General features: G+C 46.4%; 1 protein-coding gene across 1 annotated transcript in view; it reads right to left on the bottom strand.

Annotated features, from left to right (window-relative positions):
* Positions 1-18,042, bottom strand: part of COLGALT2 (collagen beta(1-O)galactosyltransferase 2) — a 248,408-nt gene that overhangs the window by 45,653 nt on the left and 184,713 nt on the right. Inside the window, exon 7 of the mRNA XM_077278788.1 lies at positions 50-126. Within this exon, the coding sequence (XP_077134903.1) occupies positions 50-126 (77 nt within the window). The remainder of the gene's footprint in view (positions 1-49; positions 127-18,042) is intronic.

The raw sequence follows: 18,042 nt of genomic DNA, 5'->3' as shown, positions 1-18,042 counted from the left end.
GCTTGGTTACAAAAAACGTGAATACTGTGCGTAATAAAGAAGAACTCACCTCGTCAAACCCCAACTTGTCCGGCTGCTTGGGTGGCACATGGACATATCGCGATATTTCCAGAGGCGGTCGATCAACTAAAACACAAAATTAAATAGTTTAGGAAAAGAAATACAGAAGGCTCAATTATCATAATACTATTGGAATTTATTTTAATCTTTTTCTCTAGGTTTAAAAGGGCTATCCACTGGTGAACAAAGCCTTATTAATGAGCCCAGGGAAGTGAGTAATATAAAAAAACGATAGTTTCTTCCACAAAATGCACTGCAGGTTTCACACTGCGCCCCTGCTGATGTTTATCCCAGCTGTGGAGCATTGAAGGTTCTGAAGGAGATTATCAATTTATTTTTCTCATCTCGCCTGTGCCCAGTAATAAGGGGTTGTCCAGTATTGGACAATCCATTTCATGGAAATACATAGTTCACAAGAATCCAATTATTTAATACAGGACCCTCTGCAGTCAGCGGTAATCACTAGGTTTACTTTCCTGAATCACACCTTTTTATAAGGAAGCCATCATCAAATAATGAACGATTGTTTGAATCAGGTTTTTGTGGTAAAAAACATTAATTGGCAATTCTTTTTCCATATCATGATCATTATTAAAAAACAAAGTTTGTATTCTTGCAATGTTCACACTGAAGCTACTTTAGACTCGTATGTGTTAGGGGTCAACTTCCCGCTTCTGCACAGGGGGAATCTCGGGCCATCTCCGCTGCGGTCTCCCATTCTTCTCCTGCCGCGGTGGAGGCTGCTCAGCAGAGATGTCGGTCTCAGCGTCTCACTCAATCTGACTCTGTGAGGAGGATTACTGCTGCTTTTCCAGCTTCTGCTATTGTAGTCAGTGCTGGGCAACGGCGAGCAGACGCTTTTGGGACTAAGTCTTGCTTTTCTCCTTCTGAGCATGCCCAGGGTAAGATCTCTCATTGGAGATCGAGGGTCACATGCTTGGATACTGCAGCAAAGCCCATTGGTCCTCCAGGAAGGTCCTGAAGGTGCTCAGGCTTTGCGGCAGCTTCTCATTGGTCCTTCTAGGAAGGTCCTGTTCTGGGTGCAGCTATAAAAGGCTCGCATGGCCACACAGCCATGCGCTAGTGTCTTTCTAAATTGCGCCAGTGAGGTCATGTATGATTGTGTTCAGGGACCCGGCTCGGCTGAAATATGCCCCTAGAATGCTGGCACCTCCGGCGAGGAGTTTGTGTGTTTGAGTACATTCAGGGACCTGGCTGAAATAAGCCCCTAGAATGCTGGCACCTCCGGCGAGGAGTTTTGGGTGCATGCATGACCACTGACTGCTCTCTCTCTTGGGTAGTTAGCCTGTGCTCCTGTGAAGTTAACAGGGTGCAGAGCTTTGCTTTCACGGCTGCTCTGTGAGTTAACCGAGCTAGCCAATACCGCCATATAGTGCTGCCATTTGTCTAGCAGCAGGTTCTCCTGCACGGTGGACCCCGGGCTGCGAACGCACCAATAACAATAAAAACTATTTTCCTCGGTGCGTTCCGCTAGCCCTAACAGTATGTCTTGTCCTTCTAATACCTTGTAGATGTATTTTTTACACGGGATCTTCTCCTTCCATACGTGGAGTCACATGATGAAAACGGGAACCAGCAAGAAGAACAGTGCTAAGAGTGAGTACAACCCCTGGCAAAAATTATGGAATCACCGGCCCTGGAGGATGTTCATTCAGTTGTTTAATTTTGTAGAAAAAAAACAGATCACACACATGGCACAAAACTAAAGTCATTTCAAATGGCAACTTTCTGGCTTTAAGAAACACTAAAAGAAATCAAGAACAAAAAATGTGGTAGTCAGTAATGGTTCCTTTTTTAACCAAGCATAGGGAAAAAATTATGGAATCACTCAATTCTGAAGAAAAAATTATGGAATCACCCTGTAAATTTTCATACCTAAAAATAACACCTGCATCAAATTAGATCTGCTCGTTTTCTGCATCTAAAAAGGAGTGATCACACCTTGGAGAGCTTTTGCACCAAGTGGACTGACATGAATCATGGCTCCAAAACGAGAGATGTCAATTGAAACAAAGGAGAGGATTATCAAACTCTTAAAAGAGGGTAAATCATTATGCAATGTTGCAAAAGATGTTGGTTGTTCGCAGTCAGCTGTGTCTAAAATCTAAACCAAATACAAACAACATGGGAAGGTTGTTAAAGGCAAACATACTGGTAGACCAAGGAAGACATCAAAGCGTCAAGACCGGAAACTTACAGCAATATGTCTCCAAAACAGGAAATGCACAACAAAACAAATGAGGAACGAATGGGTGGAAACTAGAGTCAACATCTGTGACCGAACTGTAAGAAACCGCCTAAAGGAAATGGGATTTACATACAGAAAAGCTAAACGAAAGCCATCACTAACACCGAAACAGAAAAAAACAAGGTTACAATGGGCTAAGGAAAAGCAATCGTGGACTGTGGATGACTGGATGAAAATCATTCAGTGATGAATCGCGAATCTGCATTGGGCAAGGTGATGATGCTGGAACTTTTGTTTGGTGCCGTTCCAATGAGATTTATAAAGATGACTTCCTGAAGAGAACATGCAGATTTCCACAGTCATTGATGATATGGGACTGTGCAGCGCCCCAGAGACCTGGTCGTTGCAGTAACATCACTCCGCAGCTAAGGGGAGTGATGGTACGTCTGATGGCACTGAAGGAGTTCACCTGACCAGGTATCACAGACACCAATATACTTCATAGTCTGGCCTCCAGGGGGAGCAAAGGGCACTATGTATTAGGCTACTCCTCATGGTCTGGTAAAACTGGGGGTTAGATAGAAAGTCAGACAGAAAGCTGACTGGGTTGGAACCAGGCAACATCCTGTGGCAGAGGGTGTTGCAGGGGAAGATTCAGGGGGGTCCCTGTCAGGGGTGGGATCCTGACAGAGGCCTAGCGAACAGAAAGAACGTTACGGGACCGCGCCTGCACTTCATCGCGGCGGTACCCCAAGAAAGGACAAGAAGCGAGGTTTATTGTGAAGAGTGAGAAACGAGATCAAAGCAACAAGGAGAAACACCAGTAGGAGTCGTGCTGTAAGATCGAGGCAACATCCTACTGAGGCGTGTAGCCGGTGGCCGGAAACGCCAAGGAAGTACTGGCTCCAAGCCTTACTTCAAACCAACGGCAGGACAGTCAGTCATAGGCGGGCTGTCTCACCTAAATCACCTAAGCAGACATAGGGGGCAACAGTGGGAGAGGGGCGACTCTAGGGTCCCGGAAGAACTCCAGGCCTACCCGTCATACGGGTGCGTCCTAGCCATATCATCTGGGGGACAGAGAAGAACATCAGAATCAGTTGTGAGGGAACATCAGAAACAGACACAACAGTTGTGAGGACTATCCCGTGGTGCTCAGCAGGGAAGGACTACAACACACAAGCGCTAGAAGGAAGGCACAGATTTCCACCTGCAAAGGGAGCTTTGGAGGTGCCATCGGACCGGCCGGTCTCAGACAGCCCTGTTAACCGTACTCTGGATTGAGGATCCTGAAGCCTTCAGTAAAGAGGTAAAGAGACTGCAACCCTGTGTCCTCGTTATTCATCGTACCCTACACCACACATCGTCACTCTCAACTTTCATTGGACGCCCCTTAGCAGGGTCACGGACCGGGTCCAGCCACCGTGACAATCCCAGAACTGAGACAGAGAGGCCTGGTACCGGGTATTCCTCGGCCCTGCGACTGTGGGGGCGCTCCAACTGCATGTCAGGTAAAGGCACTGGGGAGATGGCTGTCATTACATCTTCAATAAATGCACAAGTTTATGTTGACATTTTGGACACTTTTCTTATCCCATCAATTGAAAGGATGTTTGGGGATGATGAAATCATTTTTCAAAATGATAATGCATCCTGCCATAGAGAAAAAACTGAGCAAAAATTCCATGAAAAAAAGACACATAAGGTCAATGTCATTGCCTGCAAATAGTTCGGATCTCAATCCAATTGAAAATCTCTGGTGGAATTTGAAGAAAATGGTCCATGACAAGGCTCCAACCTGCAAAGCTGATCTGGCAACAGCAATCAGAGAAAGTTGGAGCCAGATTGATGGAGTACTGTTTGACACTCATTAAGTCCATGCCTCAGAGACTGCAAGCTGTTATAAAAGCCAGAGGTGGTGCAACAAAATACTAGTGATGTTTGAGTGCTTTTTTGTTTGTTTGTTTTTCATGATTCCATAACTTCTTCCTCAGAATTGAGTGATTCCATAATTTTTCCCTATGCTTGGTTAAAAAAAATAACCATTACTGACTGCCACATTTTCTGTTCTGAATTGAGTTCTGAACAACATTTGAGTTCTGAGCAACTGAATGAACATCCTCCAAGGCCGGTGATTCCATAATTTTTGCCAGGGGTTGTATATTACAAGTGGTTAGGATTTGGCATGCTACAGTGCTGAATATCAGAATGAATGCTCCTAATGTAAATACAGAAGTACTAGCCCTTAACTTGTCAGACATCACATTATATATTCGTTACATATGTATCACGTGTATCATCTGACAAGTTGTTGATTGTGAAATGTGTACAGGATAACAGTACAAGAATACATCACCAGAACCACAATAGGTACATGAATATAACACCAAGCCACCAAGAGTTCATGAATACATCACCAGAACCCCCCTAATTACAGCAAGACATCACGAGAACTACCGTCAGTACAAGAATATATAATAAGAGCCACCAACAGTACAGAAATACATCACTAGAACCACAGAACATGAATATAGCTCCAAGCTTAGTACAGTGATCAATGTAATGTCACGTCAGTCCTATATACAATTGTACTGCATGAACCTATAACGGGGATTCCAGCTCACCAGTTTTTCAGTATAATCCTCCTATAGATGCACGCACACATGAGCAGACATTAACGAGAAGATATCCAGCACTCTTTAGGTGGAATAAAATCTTCAAATTTTTTTCATGAACATAAATATAGACAGGACAGCTCAATCAGCAAAACCAACCCATTTTGCCCAGAAGTCTTAACCATGGTTAGTTATGGCTAATCACTATTAAGATCTTTTGGTCAAATTGCACTGGTTTTGTTGACTGCGCTGGCATGTCTATATTTATATCCCTGAGATAAATTTGAAGATTTTAGTCCACTCATGGAATGGCGGATATCTTTTCACAGTAGAACTTGCATTATTTTCTTAACAAAGGTAAGGAGATACTGGGAATTGTTAACACCCATCATCAGACTGTGAACCATACAGGAACCACAGCACTGATAAGTCATACTCAGCATCCCAAATAAACATTGAAATCCAGGTACCTTATAGGTGACATCTTCTCTTTCTTTTCTTCTCCATCTTGTCCACAAGCCGTGATGTCTTTTCACATCCATAGCTCGACTCTGCAGACTTCAGTCTTCTCTGGTCTTCTGCAGCTCATCCTGACACAGTGCCCTTAAAAATAAGTGTTATTATAATACTCCCGAAGAAAAATATTTGCCCTATGCTGTGTCATTGAATAAATGCCCCTTACTGTGCTCCCTGCACAAAATGTGACTCCCACACTGTCCCTCTTATGGTACACGGTCTCCCTACTACCCTCTTCTTTCCATAATGGGTGCCCTCTTCACACTGTACCCTCACAGTGTCCCCCCTACGGTGGCTTGCAAAAGTATTGAACCCATGGCATTTTTGGTGTTTTACAACCTAGAATTGTACTGTTCTTTGAGGGTTTGCATCAGTTTGCATAAAGAACATGCCTACAACTGTGAACATTTGTTTTTTTCATTGTAAATTAAGCAACCAATAGTACATAATAACTGAAAACTTCAATGTGCATAAATATTCACCCCCTAAAGTCAGTATTTTGAAGAGCCTCATTGTGCAGTAATTACAGCTGCAAGTCACTTTGGATAAGTTTCTATGGGCTTTCCATATCTTGCCAGCTTCATCAAGTTAGATGGGTTCCTCTGGAGAACAGCAATCTTCAAGTCTGACCACAATACCCCTATATTACGCACCATCCATCTTCCTTTAGACACTGACCATTTTCCTGTCTCTGCAGCTGAAAAACATCCCCACTGCATGATGCTGCCACCACCATGATTCACTGTGGGGATGGTGTTCTTGGGGTGATGAGATGTGTTGATTTGGCGCCAGACATAGTGTTTACCTTGGTGGCCAAAAAGATCAATTTTGGTCTCGCCTGACCACAGAAAGTTCCTGCATACATTTGTGGAGTCTTCGACATGTCTTTTGCCAAACTCAAAACAAGCCTTACTAAATTTGTGTGTAAGTAAAGGCTTTTTTTATGCTCACTACTCCATAAAGGCCATGTGCACAAAGGTGGACATTCTTTCACTAAGCAGGTGACTTATGAAGGTAATTGCGTGTACCAGAAATTTGGGGTGAATATACAATACAGACCAAAAGTTTGGACACACCTTCTCATTTAAAGATTTTTCTGTATTTTCATGACTATGAAAATTGTACATTCACACTGAAGGCATCAGAACTATGAATTAACACATGTGGAATTATATACTTAACAAAAAAGTGTGAAACAACTGAAAATATGTCTTATATTCTAGGTTCTTCAAAGTAGCCACCTTTTTCTTTAATGACTGCTTAGCACACTCTTGGCATTCTCTTGATGAGTTTCAAGAGGTAGTCGCTGGGAATGGTTTTCACTTCACAGGTGTGCCCTGTCAGGTTTAATAAGTGGGATTTCTTGCCTTATAAATGGGGTTGGGACCATCAGTTGTGTTGTGCAGAAGACTGGTGGATACACAGCTGATAGTCCTACTGAATAGACAGTTAGAATTTGTATTATGGCAAGAAAAAAGCAGCTAAGTAAAGAAAAATGATGATGAGGTTTGCGTACATGTCAGGAGAAATTTTGGTCCACTCCTCTTTGCAGATCATTTCGAAATCATTAAGATTTTGAGGCTGTTGCTTGGCAATTCGGAGCTTCAACTCCCTCTATACGTTTTCTATGGGATTAAGGTCTGGAGACTGGCTAGGCCACTCCATGACCTTAATGTGCTTCTTTTTGAGCCACTCCTTTGTTGCCTTGGCTGTATGTTTTGGGTCATTGTCTTGCTGGAAGACCCAGCCATGACCCATTTTTAATATTCTGGCCGGAGGGAAGGAGGTTGTCATTCAGGATTTTACATGACTCCATCCATTCTCCCATTCATAAAGTGAAGTAGTCCTGTGCCCTTAGCAGAGAAACACCCCCAAAACATAATGTTTCCATCTCCATGCTTGACAGTGGTAATGGTGTCTTTGGGTGATAGGCAGCATTTCTCTTCCTCCAAAACATGGCGACTTGAGTTAATGCCAAATACCTCAATTTTTGTTTCATTTGACCACAGCATCTTCTCCCAATCACTCACAGAATCATCCAGGTGTTCATTGGCAAACTTCAGATGAACCTGCACAAGTGCCTTCTTGAGCAGGGGGGACCTTGCGGGCACTGCAGGATTTTAAACCTTTTACGGCGTAATGTGTTACCAATGGTTTTCTTGGCGACTGTGGCCCCAGCTGCCTTGAGATCATTAACAGGTTCCCCCTGTGTAGTTTTAGGCTGATCTCTCACCTTCCTCATGATCAAAGATACCCTATGAGGTGAGATTTTGCATGGTGCCCCAGATCGATGTCGATTGACAGTTATTTTGAATTTCTTCCATTTTCTTACTATTGCACCAACAGTTGTCTCCTTCTCGCACAGCATCTTACTTATGGTTTTGCAGCCCATTCCAGCTTTGTGCATGTCTATGATCTTGTCCCTGACATCCTTATAAAGCTCTTTGGTCTTGCCCATGTTGTAGAGGTTAGAGACTGATTAATTGAGTCTGTGGATAGGACTCTTTTATAAAGGTGACTATGTAAGACAGCCGTCTTTAATGCAGGTAATGAGTTGATTAGGAGCGTCTAACTGGACTGTAGGAGCCAGAACTCTTAAGGGTTGGTAGGGGATCAAATACTTATTTCTCACTACAAAATGCAAATAACTTTATATAATTTATACAATGTGATTTTATGGATTTTATTTTTGATATTATATTTCTCAATGTTAATGCAGCGCCCCAGAGTTCTGGTCGTTGCAGTGCTGTGGCTTCGCCGCTAAGGGGAGCCATGGTACGTTCGATGGCACCAAAGGAGTTCCTCCAATCAGGTATCACAGACACCAATGTGTTTCACAGCTGGGCCTCCGGGGGGAGCTAAGGGTGCTATTCATTAGGCCACTCCCCACCATAGTGGGTAAACTGGGGGTCAGGCAGGAAGTTAGAGGAGAACGCTGACGGGATTGAACGGAGCAACACCCTGTGGCAGGGGGTGTTGTGAAGGGAGAGACTGTAGGGTCTCTGCCAGGGGTGGGATCCTGGCAGAGGCTTGGCATTGAAAGAACGTAACGGGTCCGCGCAGGCTCCTGGAAGCGGCGGGACTCAAGAAAGGACTAGAAGCGAGATAGATTGTGCTGAGTGAGAAACGAGATCAAGCAGAAGGAGAATACCAGCAGGGGTTGTGCTGAAAGAGGCAGCACCCTGCTGAGGCGCAATACCGGTGGCCGGAACGCCGAGGGAGTGGATTAGAATACAGCTTCAAGCCATACTCCAAACAGCGGCAGGACAGTCGGTCTCAGGCGGGCTGTCTACCACATATCACCTATGAAGTCTTGGGGGGCAATTGCGGGAGAGGGGCGACTCTAGGGTCCCGGAAGAACTCCAGGCCTACCTGACAAACGGGTGCCATTCCAACCTGAATACAGGGAAGGGGTGGATTACAGAGGAACATCAAATCGAGTTGTGAGGGAACTTAAGAAACAGACACAACCGTTGTGGGGTTACTTTCCGTGAGCACAGCAGGGAAGGACTACAACACATAGCGCTAGAAGGAAGGCACAGATTTCCACCTGAGAGGAGAACTCTGGAGGTGCCATTGGACCGGCCAGCCTTGCGTAGCCTGGTGAACCGTGTTCCGGACTGAGGACTCAGAGATCTCCAGTAAAGAGGTAAAGAGACTGCAGCCTGGTGTCCTCGTTATTTACCGCGACTTACACCCCACAACCGTACCGTTCCATCGCTACCATTACTACCACTTATTGCACCGGACGTCCCCCACTGACGGACAGGGCCACGGACCGGGTCTAGCCACCGTGACAACCCCAGGACTGAGACCTAGAGGCCCGGCTCCGGGTACCCCTCGGCCCTGCGGCGGTGTGGGGGCGACTCCAAACTTGGCGTCACGAACAGGATCTACTTAAGCCTGAAGAATCAGGTCATGTGTGCCTAGAGACTGGGATTTGTTGTGCTTGGACTGTACTTTATTGTAAGACTGTGCTGCGCCATTAGCCGCCAAAAGTTCCCGCCAAAAGGCGCCGCCATTGCTACACCCAAGGGGAAGGAGGGCGTGTTATGGGCGGAGACTCCCAGTGTGGCGCGAGAAATGGCTACCGCCCCCTGCACTTCTGGCTGCAGAGGAATGACCTGCCCCAAAGCAGAAGAGAAACACCCCTTGATATGCAACGGCGGGAAGTGGGTGACGGAGAAGCCCGACCTCGGAGAAATGGCGGCGCTAGGTGCATGCACTGCCACCGACTATCAGGCAGCGATGATGAACGGCGAGTGCCTGAGCAAGGAAGAAGCAGTTCCGGCCTGCCTTTCTTCACCGGAGATGGACCGGAAGCCTGCGGATCCGACAGCGGAGTTACGTCCACCAATCCCGACCTCGGAGTTAGAGGAGGAGGAACCACAGCCAGCGGAGCGGAGTCGGAGCATCCCATTGGAGGAGCCCCGGTCCGGGCTGCGGCCGACTCCAGCGTCCTCGTTAACGGACCAGAGCGACACCGATGGAACCACATTAGGCGCAGGTATGGCCGACGTCCCTGCTCCCCTTCACGAGCCCGCTTCTATGACCCACCTCCATCTCAGTAGGGAGCGACTTATCTCGGCAGGGCTAATGGTGCTATCCCCCGATGACCTGGGAAGGATGGTGCCACCGCTGTCGACTGGAGTGGGGGAGCCTGTGGATGTGAGCTTAGATGGAGTAGTTCTTCGGTGGGACACCCCCTGGTTTAGAGCAGATGGATCCCGGGAGAACGGGTCCACTCTTGCGGTGCTTACATGGGAACAATATAGACAGTGCTTGATTCTGCAGTGGAAAGGACGGAAAGGAGCTGAGTCGATGGGCCCATCGAAAGTACAACAACCCCCCCCCGGCATGGGATGACAGAGACGCGGTAAGGCGGGGCACTGTGTTGGCCTACCATGTAAAAAGGGGGTGGGGCCTCATACACGAGCCGGGGCTGGATACTGAAGTTTTCGTTGCGCATTGTAACGTGAGGGCTCCCTGTTGTGGCCGAAGCGGAGAACCGTTACAAAAGGGGGATCCAGTGACCTACAGCCGCCACCAGAACACGCTCGGGTGGTATGCACGGAATGTTCGGCGGTGTATGTCTGGAGCCGCGACCCTTACCGCCTCGGACCTGGTCCCAGGAGCACCCGATCTTGTCACCATCGCAACGGTGCGCCTGGTTGCGGCCACCGAGTTGGCCAGTCGAGTTCATCTGCACGTTCGAACCGCGGACACTGGCACCACAGCGGCTGGGGGGCAGGAGCCCGAGCCACCAGAAGAAGAATAAACCTCGATACCATGAAAATGTAAATAGTTACTGTTTGTTCTTTTAAAGTTGCTGCTAAACCTGTCCAGGGTTAATGGATCCCTTTGTTGACCCGAGATCCCCTTTGTTTGTTTTTCTTTTTCTTGAAGTTTTTGCACCAAGTTACACAAACTGCAGAAATCATGGACTGTGTATGATTCGAACTTTCTTTTGTAAATAGTTTGCACCTTCTTAAAGGTGCTCCCTATTGGTTTGAGCCAAAGACACTTTGTGAAGATACCTTTCCTACCGGTTCTAGTTAAAGACACTTTGCGAAGATACCATACCGGAACCTTTGCATGGGCTGGTAGGCTGAGAAGACGAGCTACCTCGGAAAGACTTGGTCCCCTCTTAAAGGGGATGTGAGAAACTGAACTTGAGAGATACTGTTGCAGAACAGTAATGCCATAATGATGCCTTGAAAAGAAATGTAACTGTTTTACATGCTAAGTTATATGTGTTGAACTTGTTGAAATGTGAAATCTAAATAATGTTTTGCAGAAAGAAAAGATGCAGAGAGCCCGTAGGGGTAGATGTAGAGGTCTGCATAGTTGAAAGTAAGGAAGTAATGATGAAGGTGAGGATAGAAGGTCAACCCTGCGTCCCCATAGAAAGTTACTTTGTTACTAAGGACAGAAGGCGAACCCGTAGGGGTTAGAGAGTGAGTCCTTAAAGGAGCCGAGTAGAGCGGGCTCAGAGTTCTTTAAACGAAAGGAATGTTATGTCTATACTATGTATAGTAGCGAAAGGCAGTAGGCCCTGGCTGAACGGGGCGGTCCTGTAAAAGAAAGGAGAGGCAGTAGGTCTGGTGCCATAGGGACAGGCGGTCCTGCAGGTTCAAAGTAGGAGAATGTGAAGTTACCTTACCCTGTAATGTGATTATAGGAAGGCCTTTGGTAAACTAAGAGTGTATGTTTCTTAAAGACAATGTTAATTTATTGTTCCAGAATTTGCACTAAGTAGAATACCCGGTCTGGTAACAGGAGTTATGTATAGCCTGTAATTTATAATGTTGACCATGTTTGTAACGTTAAAAGTGTCCTCACCTCCCATAAAGGGAAGCCTGTTCAAGTATACTTATCGTTTTGCACTCAACAAAATTGTATGTCTTTTTGCTAATCTGTATTGTTGTTTTTCTTCCCAGTCCCGGAGTACTGTGTTTAACCAGGGGGGAGTGCAGCGCCCCAGAGTTCTGGTCGTTGCAGTGCTGTGGCTTCGCCGCTAAGGGGAGCCATGGTACGTTCGATGGCACCAAAGGAGTTCCTCCAATCAGGTATCACAGACACCAATATGTTTCACAGCTGGGCCTCCGGGGGGAGCTAAGGGTGCTATTCATTAGGCCACTCCCCACCATAGTGGGTAAACTGGGGGTCAGGCAGGAAGTTAGAGGAGAACGCTGACGGGATTGAACGGAGCAACACCCTGTGGCAGGGGGTGTTGTGAAGGGAGAGACTGTAGGGTCTCTGCCAGGGGTGGGATCCTGGCAGAGGCTTGGCATTGAAAGAACGTAACGGGTCCGCGCAGGCTCCTGGAAGCGGCGGGACTCAAGAAAGGACTAGAAGCGAGATAGATTGTGCTGTCATGATCTCCATGGCCAGAGAACTAGCATAAGCCTCAATAGGAACAAGCTCTTGGAAGATGTAACTATACTGACCATGAACTAAACCTACCGCATCATCTAGAAGTAGCCAGGTAGCATGTCCTACTTTTTATCCCTATATGCCCAGCGCCGGCCGGAGAACTAAATAATGCTAGCAGAGGGAAATATAAGACCTGACTCACCTCTAGAGAAATGCCCAAAAAGGAGACAGAGGCCCCCCACATATATTGGCGGTGATATGAGATGAAACAACAAACGCAGCAGGAAAATAGTTTTAGCAAATTTGAGGTCCGCTTTCTAGATAGCAGAAGACAGAAAGCATACTTTCATGGTCAGTAGAAAACCCTAACAAAACACATCCAGAAATTACTTTAGGACTCTGGCATTAACTCATAATACCAGAGTGGCAATTCCTGATCAACAAGAGCTTTCCAGACACAGTAACGAAACTGCAGCTGTGAACTGGAACCAAAATACAAAAACAAAACATGGACGAATGTCCAACTTATCTAGTAGATGTCTGGGAGCAGGAACAAGCACAGAGAGGCTTCTGATAACATTGTTGACCGGCAAGCATCTAACAGAGAAGCCAGGTTATATAGCGACACCCAGATCTAATCAGAACAGGTGAACAGGGAAGATGATGTCACAAGTTCAATTCCACCAGTAGCCACCGGGGGAGCCCAGAATCCAAATTCACAACAGTACCCCCCCCTCAAGGAGGGGGCACCGAACCCTCACCAGAACCACCAGGGCGATCAGGATGGGCCCTATGAAAGGCACGAACCAGATCAGAGGCATGAACATCAGATGCAGTGACCCAAGAATTGTCCTCCTGGCCGTATCCCTTCCACTTGACCAGATACTGGAGTCTCCGTCTGGAAACACGGGAGTCTAGGATTTTTTCCACAACGTACTCCAACTCACCCTCAACCAACACCGGAGCAGGAGGCTCAACGGAAGGCACAACCGGTGCCTCATACCTGCGCAATAACGACCGATGAAAAACGTTATGAATAGAAAAGGATGCAGGGAGGTCCAAACGGAAGGAAACAGGGTTAAGAATCTCCAATATTTTATACGGACCGATGAACCGAGGCTTAAACTTAGGAGATGAGACCCTCATAGGGACAAAACGAGAAGACAACCACACCAAATCTCCAACACAAAGCCGAGGACCAACACGACGGTGACGGTTGGCAAAAAGCTGAGTCTTCTCCTGGGACAACTTTAAATTGTCCATCACCTGCCCCCAGATATGATGCAATCTCTCCACCACCGCATCCACTCCAGGACAATCCGAGGATTCCATCTGACCGGAGGAAAATCGAGGGTGGAACCCCGAATTACAGAAAAACGGGGACACCAAAGTGGCAGAGCTGGCCCGATTATTGAGGGCGAACTCCGCCAATGGCAAAAAAGCAACCCAATCATCCTGGTCAGCAGACACAAAACACCTCAGATATGTCTCCAGGGTCTGATTAGTCCGCTCGGTCTGGCCATTAGTCTGAGGGTGAAAAGCAGACGAAAAAGACAAATCTATGCCCATCCTAGCACAGAATGCCCGCCAAAATCTAGACACAAATTGGGTTCCTCTGTCAGAAACGATATTCTCAGGAATACCATGCAAACGAACAACATTTTGAAAAAACAGGGGCACCAACTCGGAAGAAGAAGGCAATTTGGGCAGGGGAACCAAATGGACCATCTTAGAAAAACGGTCACACACCACCCAGATGACAGACATCTTCTGAGAAACAGGCAGATCTGAAATAAAATCCATCGAGATGTGTGTCCAAGGCCTCTTAGGAATAGGCAAGGGCAACAATAATCCACTAGCCCGAGAACAACAAGGCTTGGCCCGAGCACAAACGTCACAAGACTGCACAAAGCCTCGCACATCTCGTGACAGGGAAGGCCACCAGAAGGATCTTGCCACCAAATCCCTGGTACCAAAAATTCCAGGATGACCTGCCAATGCAGAAGAATGTACCTCAGAGATGACTCTACTGGTCCAATCATCAGGAACAAACAACCTATCAGGCGGACAACGATCCGGTCTATCCGCCTGAAACTCCTGCAAGGCCCGCCGCAGGTCTGGAGAAACGGCTGACAAGATAACTCCCTCCTTAAGAATACCTGTGGGGTCAGAGTTGCCGGGTGAATCAGGCTCAAAACTCCTAGAAAGGGCATCCGCCTTAACATTCTTAGAACCCGGTAGGTACGATACCACAAAATTAAACCGAGAGAAAAATAATGACCAGCGCGCCTGTCTAGGATTCAGGCGCCTGGCGGTCTCAAGATAGATCAAATTTTTGTGGTCAGTCAATACCACCACCTGATGTCTGGCCCCCTCGAGCCAATGGCGCCACTCCTCAAACGCCCACTTCATGGCCAAAAGCTCCCGATTCCCAACATCATAATTCCGCTCAGCGGGCGAAAATTTACGGGAAAAGAAGGCACAAGGCCTCATCACGGCGCAGTCAGAACTTTTCTGCGACAACACTGCCCCAGCCCCGATCTCAGAAGCGTCGACCTCAACCTGAAAAGGAAGAGTCACATCAGGCTGACGCAACACAGGGGCAGAAGAAAAACGGCGCTTAAGCACCTGAAAGGCCTCCACAGCATCAGGGGACCAATTAGCAACATCAGCACCCTGTCTAGTCAAATCGGTCAATGGCTTAACGACATCCGAAAAACCAGAAATAAATCGACAATAAAAGTTGGCAAAGCCCAAAAATTTCTGAAGACTTTTAAGAGAAGAGGGCTGCGTCCAATCACAAATAGCTTGAACCTTGACAGGATCCATCTCAATGGAAGAGGGAGAAAAAATATATCCCAAAAAGGAAATTCTCTGAACCCCAAAAACGCACTTAGAACCCTTGACACACAGAGAATTAGACCGCAAAACCTGAAAAACCCTCTTAACTTGCCGGACATGAGAGTCCCAATCATCCGAAAAAATCAGAATATCATCCAGATACACTATCATAAATTTATCCAAAAAATCGCGGAAAATATCATGCATAAAGGACTGGAAGACTGAAGGGGCATTAGAAAGACCAAAAGGCATCACCAAATACTCAAAGTGGCCCTCGGGCGTATTAAATGCGGTTTTCCACTCATCCCCCTGCCTGATCCGCACCAAATTATACGCCCCACGGAGATCAATCTTAGAGAACCACTTGGCCCCCTTTATGCGAGCAAACAAATCAGTCAGCAACGGCAATGGGTATTGATATTTAACCGTGATTTTATTCAAAAGCCGATAATCAATACATGGTCTCAAAGAGCCGTCTTTTTTTTGACACAAAGAAAAAACCGGCTCCTAAGGGAGATGACGATGGACGAATATGTCCCTTTTCCAAGGACTCCTTTATATATTCTCGCATAGCAGTATGTTCAGGCACAGACAGATTAAATAAACGACCCTTTGGGTATTTACTACCCGGAATTAAATCTATAGCACAATCGCACTCACGGTGCGGAGGTAGTGAACCCAGCTTGGGTTCTTCAAAGACGTCACGATAATCAGACAGGAACTCAGGGATTTCAGAGGGAATAGATGATGAAATGGACACCAAAGGTACGTCCCCATGAGTCCCCTTACATCCCCAGCTCAACACAGACATAGCTCTCCAGTCAAGGACTGGGTTGTGAGACTGCAGCCATGGCAATCCCAGCACCAAATCATCATGTAGATTATACAGCACCAGAAAACGAATAGTCTCCTGGTGATCCGGATTAATACACATAGTCACTTGTGTCCAGTATTGTGGTTTATTATTAGCCAATGGGGTGGAGTCAATCCCCTTCAGAGGAATAAGAGTCTCCAAAGGCTCTAAATCATACCCACAACGATTGGCAAAGGACCAATCCATAAGACTCAAAGCGGCGCCAGAGTCGATATAGGCGTCCGTAGTAATAGATGACAAAGAGCAAATCAGGGTCACAGACAAAATAAATTTAGACTGTAAAGTGCCAATGGGAACGGATTTATCAAGCTTTTTAGTACGCTTAAAGCATGCTGATATAACATGAGTAGAATCCCCACAATAGAAACACAACCCATTTTTCCGTCTAAAATTCTGCCGCTCGCTTCTGGACAGAATTCTATCACACTGCATGTTTTCTGGCGTCTTCTCAGTGGACACCGCCAGATGGTGCACTGGTTTGCGCTCCCGCAGACGCCTATCGATCTGAATGGCCATTGTCATGGACTCATTCAGACTTGCAGGCACAGGGAACCCCACCATAACATCCTTAATGGCATCAGAAAGACCCTCTCTGAAAGTAGCCGCCAAGGCACACTCATTCCACTGAGTAAGCACAGACCATTTACGGAATTTTTGGCAGTAAATTTCAGCTTCATCTTGCCCCTGCGATAGGGACATCAAAGTTTTTTCTGCCTGAAGTTCCAAATGAGGTTCCTCATACAGCAAGCCCAAGGCCAGAAAAAACGCATCCACATTGCGCAACGCAGGATCCCCTGGTGCCAATGCAAAAGCCCAATCTTGAGGGTCGCCGCGGAGCAAGGAAATCACAATCCCAACCTGCTGTGCAGGGTCTCCAGCAGAACGAGATTTCAGGGACAAAAATAACTTACAATTATTTCTAAAATTCTGAAAGCTAGATCTATTCCCTGAGAAGAATTCCGGCAAAGGAATTCTCGGCTCTGATACCGGAGCATGAACAACAAAATCTTGCAAACTTTGTACTTTCGTGGCGAGATTATTCAAACCTGCAGTTACACTCTGTAGATCCATTATAGACAGGTGAACATAGAGCCATTCAAAGATTAGAAGGAGAGAGAAAAAAAAGAAAGACTGCAGCATAGACAGACTGGCAAGTGATCCAATTAAGAGCACACTAACTACTAGAGAAAAAAAAAAAAAAATTTTCAGCAGACTTCTTATTTCTCTCCTTTCTCAGCCAAGGATTTTAACCCTTTAGTGGGCCGGTCAAACTGTCATGATCTCCATGGCCAGAGAACTAGCATAAGCCTCAATAGGAACAAGCTCTTGGAAGATGTAACTATACTGACCATGAACTAAACCTACCGCATCATCTAGAAGTAGCCAGGTAGCATGTCCTACTTTTTATCCCTATATGCCCAGCGCCGGCCGGAGAACTAAATAATGCTAGCAGAGGGAAATATAAGACCTGACTCACCTCTAGAGAAATGCCCAAAAAGGAGACAGAGGCCCCCCACATATATTGGCGGTGATATGAGATGAAACAACAAACGCAGCAGGAAAATAGTTTTAGCAAATTTGAGGTCCGCTTTCTAGATAGCAGAAGACAGAAAGCATACTTTCATGGTCAGTAGAAAACCCTAACAAAACACATCCAGAAATTACTTTAGGACTCTGGCATTAACTCATAATACCAGAGTGGCAATTCCTGATCAACAAGAGCTTTCCAGACACAGTAACGAAACTGCAGCTGTGAACTGGAACCAAAATACAAAAACAAAACATGGACGAATGTCCAACTTATCTAGTAGATGTCTGGGAGCAGGAACAAGCACAGAGAGGCTTCTGATAACATTGTTGACCGGCAAGCATCTAACAGAGAAGCCAGGTTATATAGCGACACCCAGATCTAATCAGAACAGGTGAACAGGGAAGATGATGTCACAAGTTCAATTCCACCAGTAGCCACCGGGGGAGCCCAGAATCCAAATTCACAACATTGTGCTGAGTGAGAAACGAGATCAAGCAGAAGGAGAATACCAGCAGGGGTT

The sequence above is a fragment of the Ranitomeya variabilis genome, chromosome 8, assembly GCF_051348905.1.
Source record: "Ranitomeya variabilis isolate aRanVar5 chromosome 8, aRanVar5.hap1, whole genome shotgun sequence".
NCBI lineage: Eukaryota > Metazoa > Chordata > Amphibia > Anura > Dendrobatidae > Ranitomeya > Ranitomeya variabilis.
This window is presented reverse-complemented; position numbering and strand designations above follow the sequence as displayed.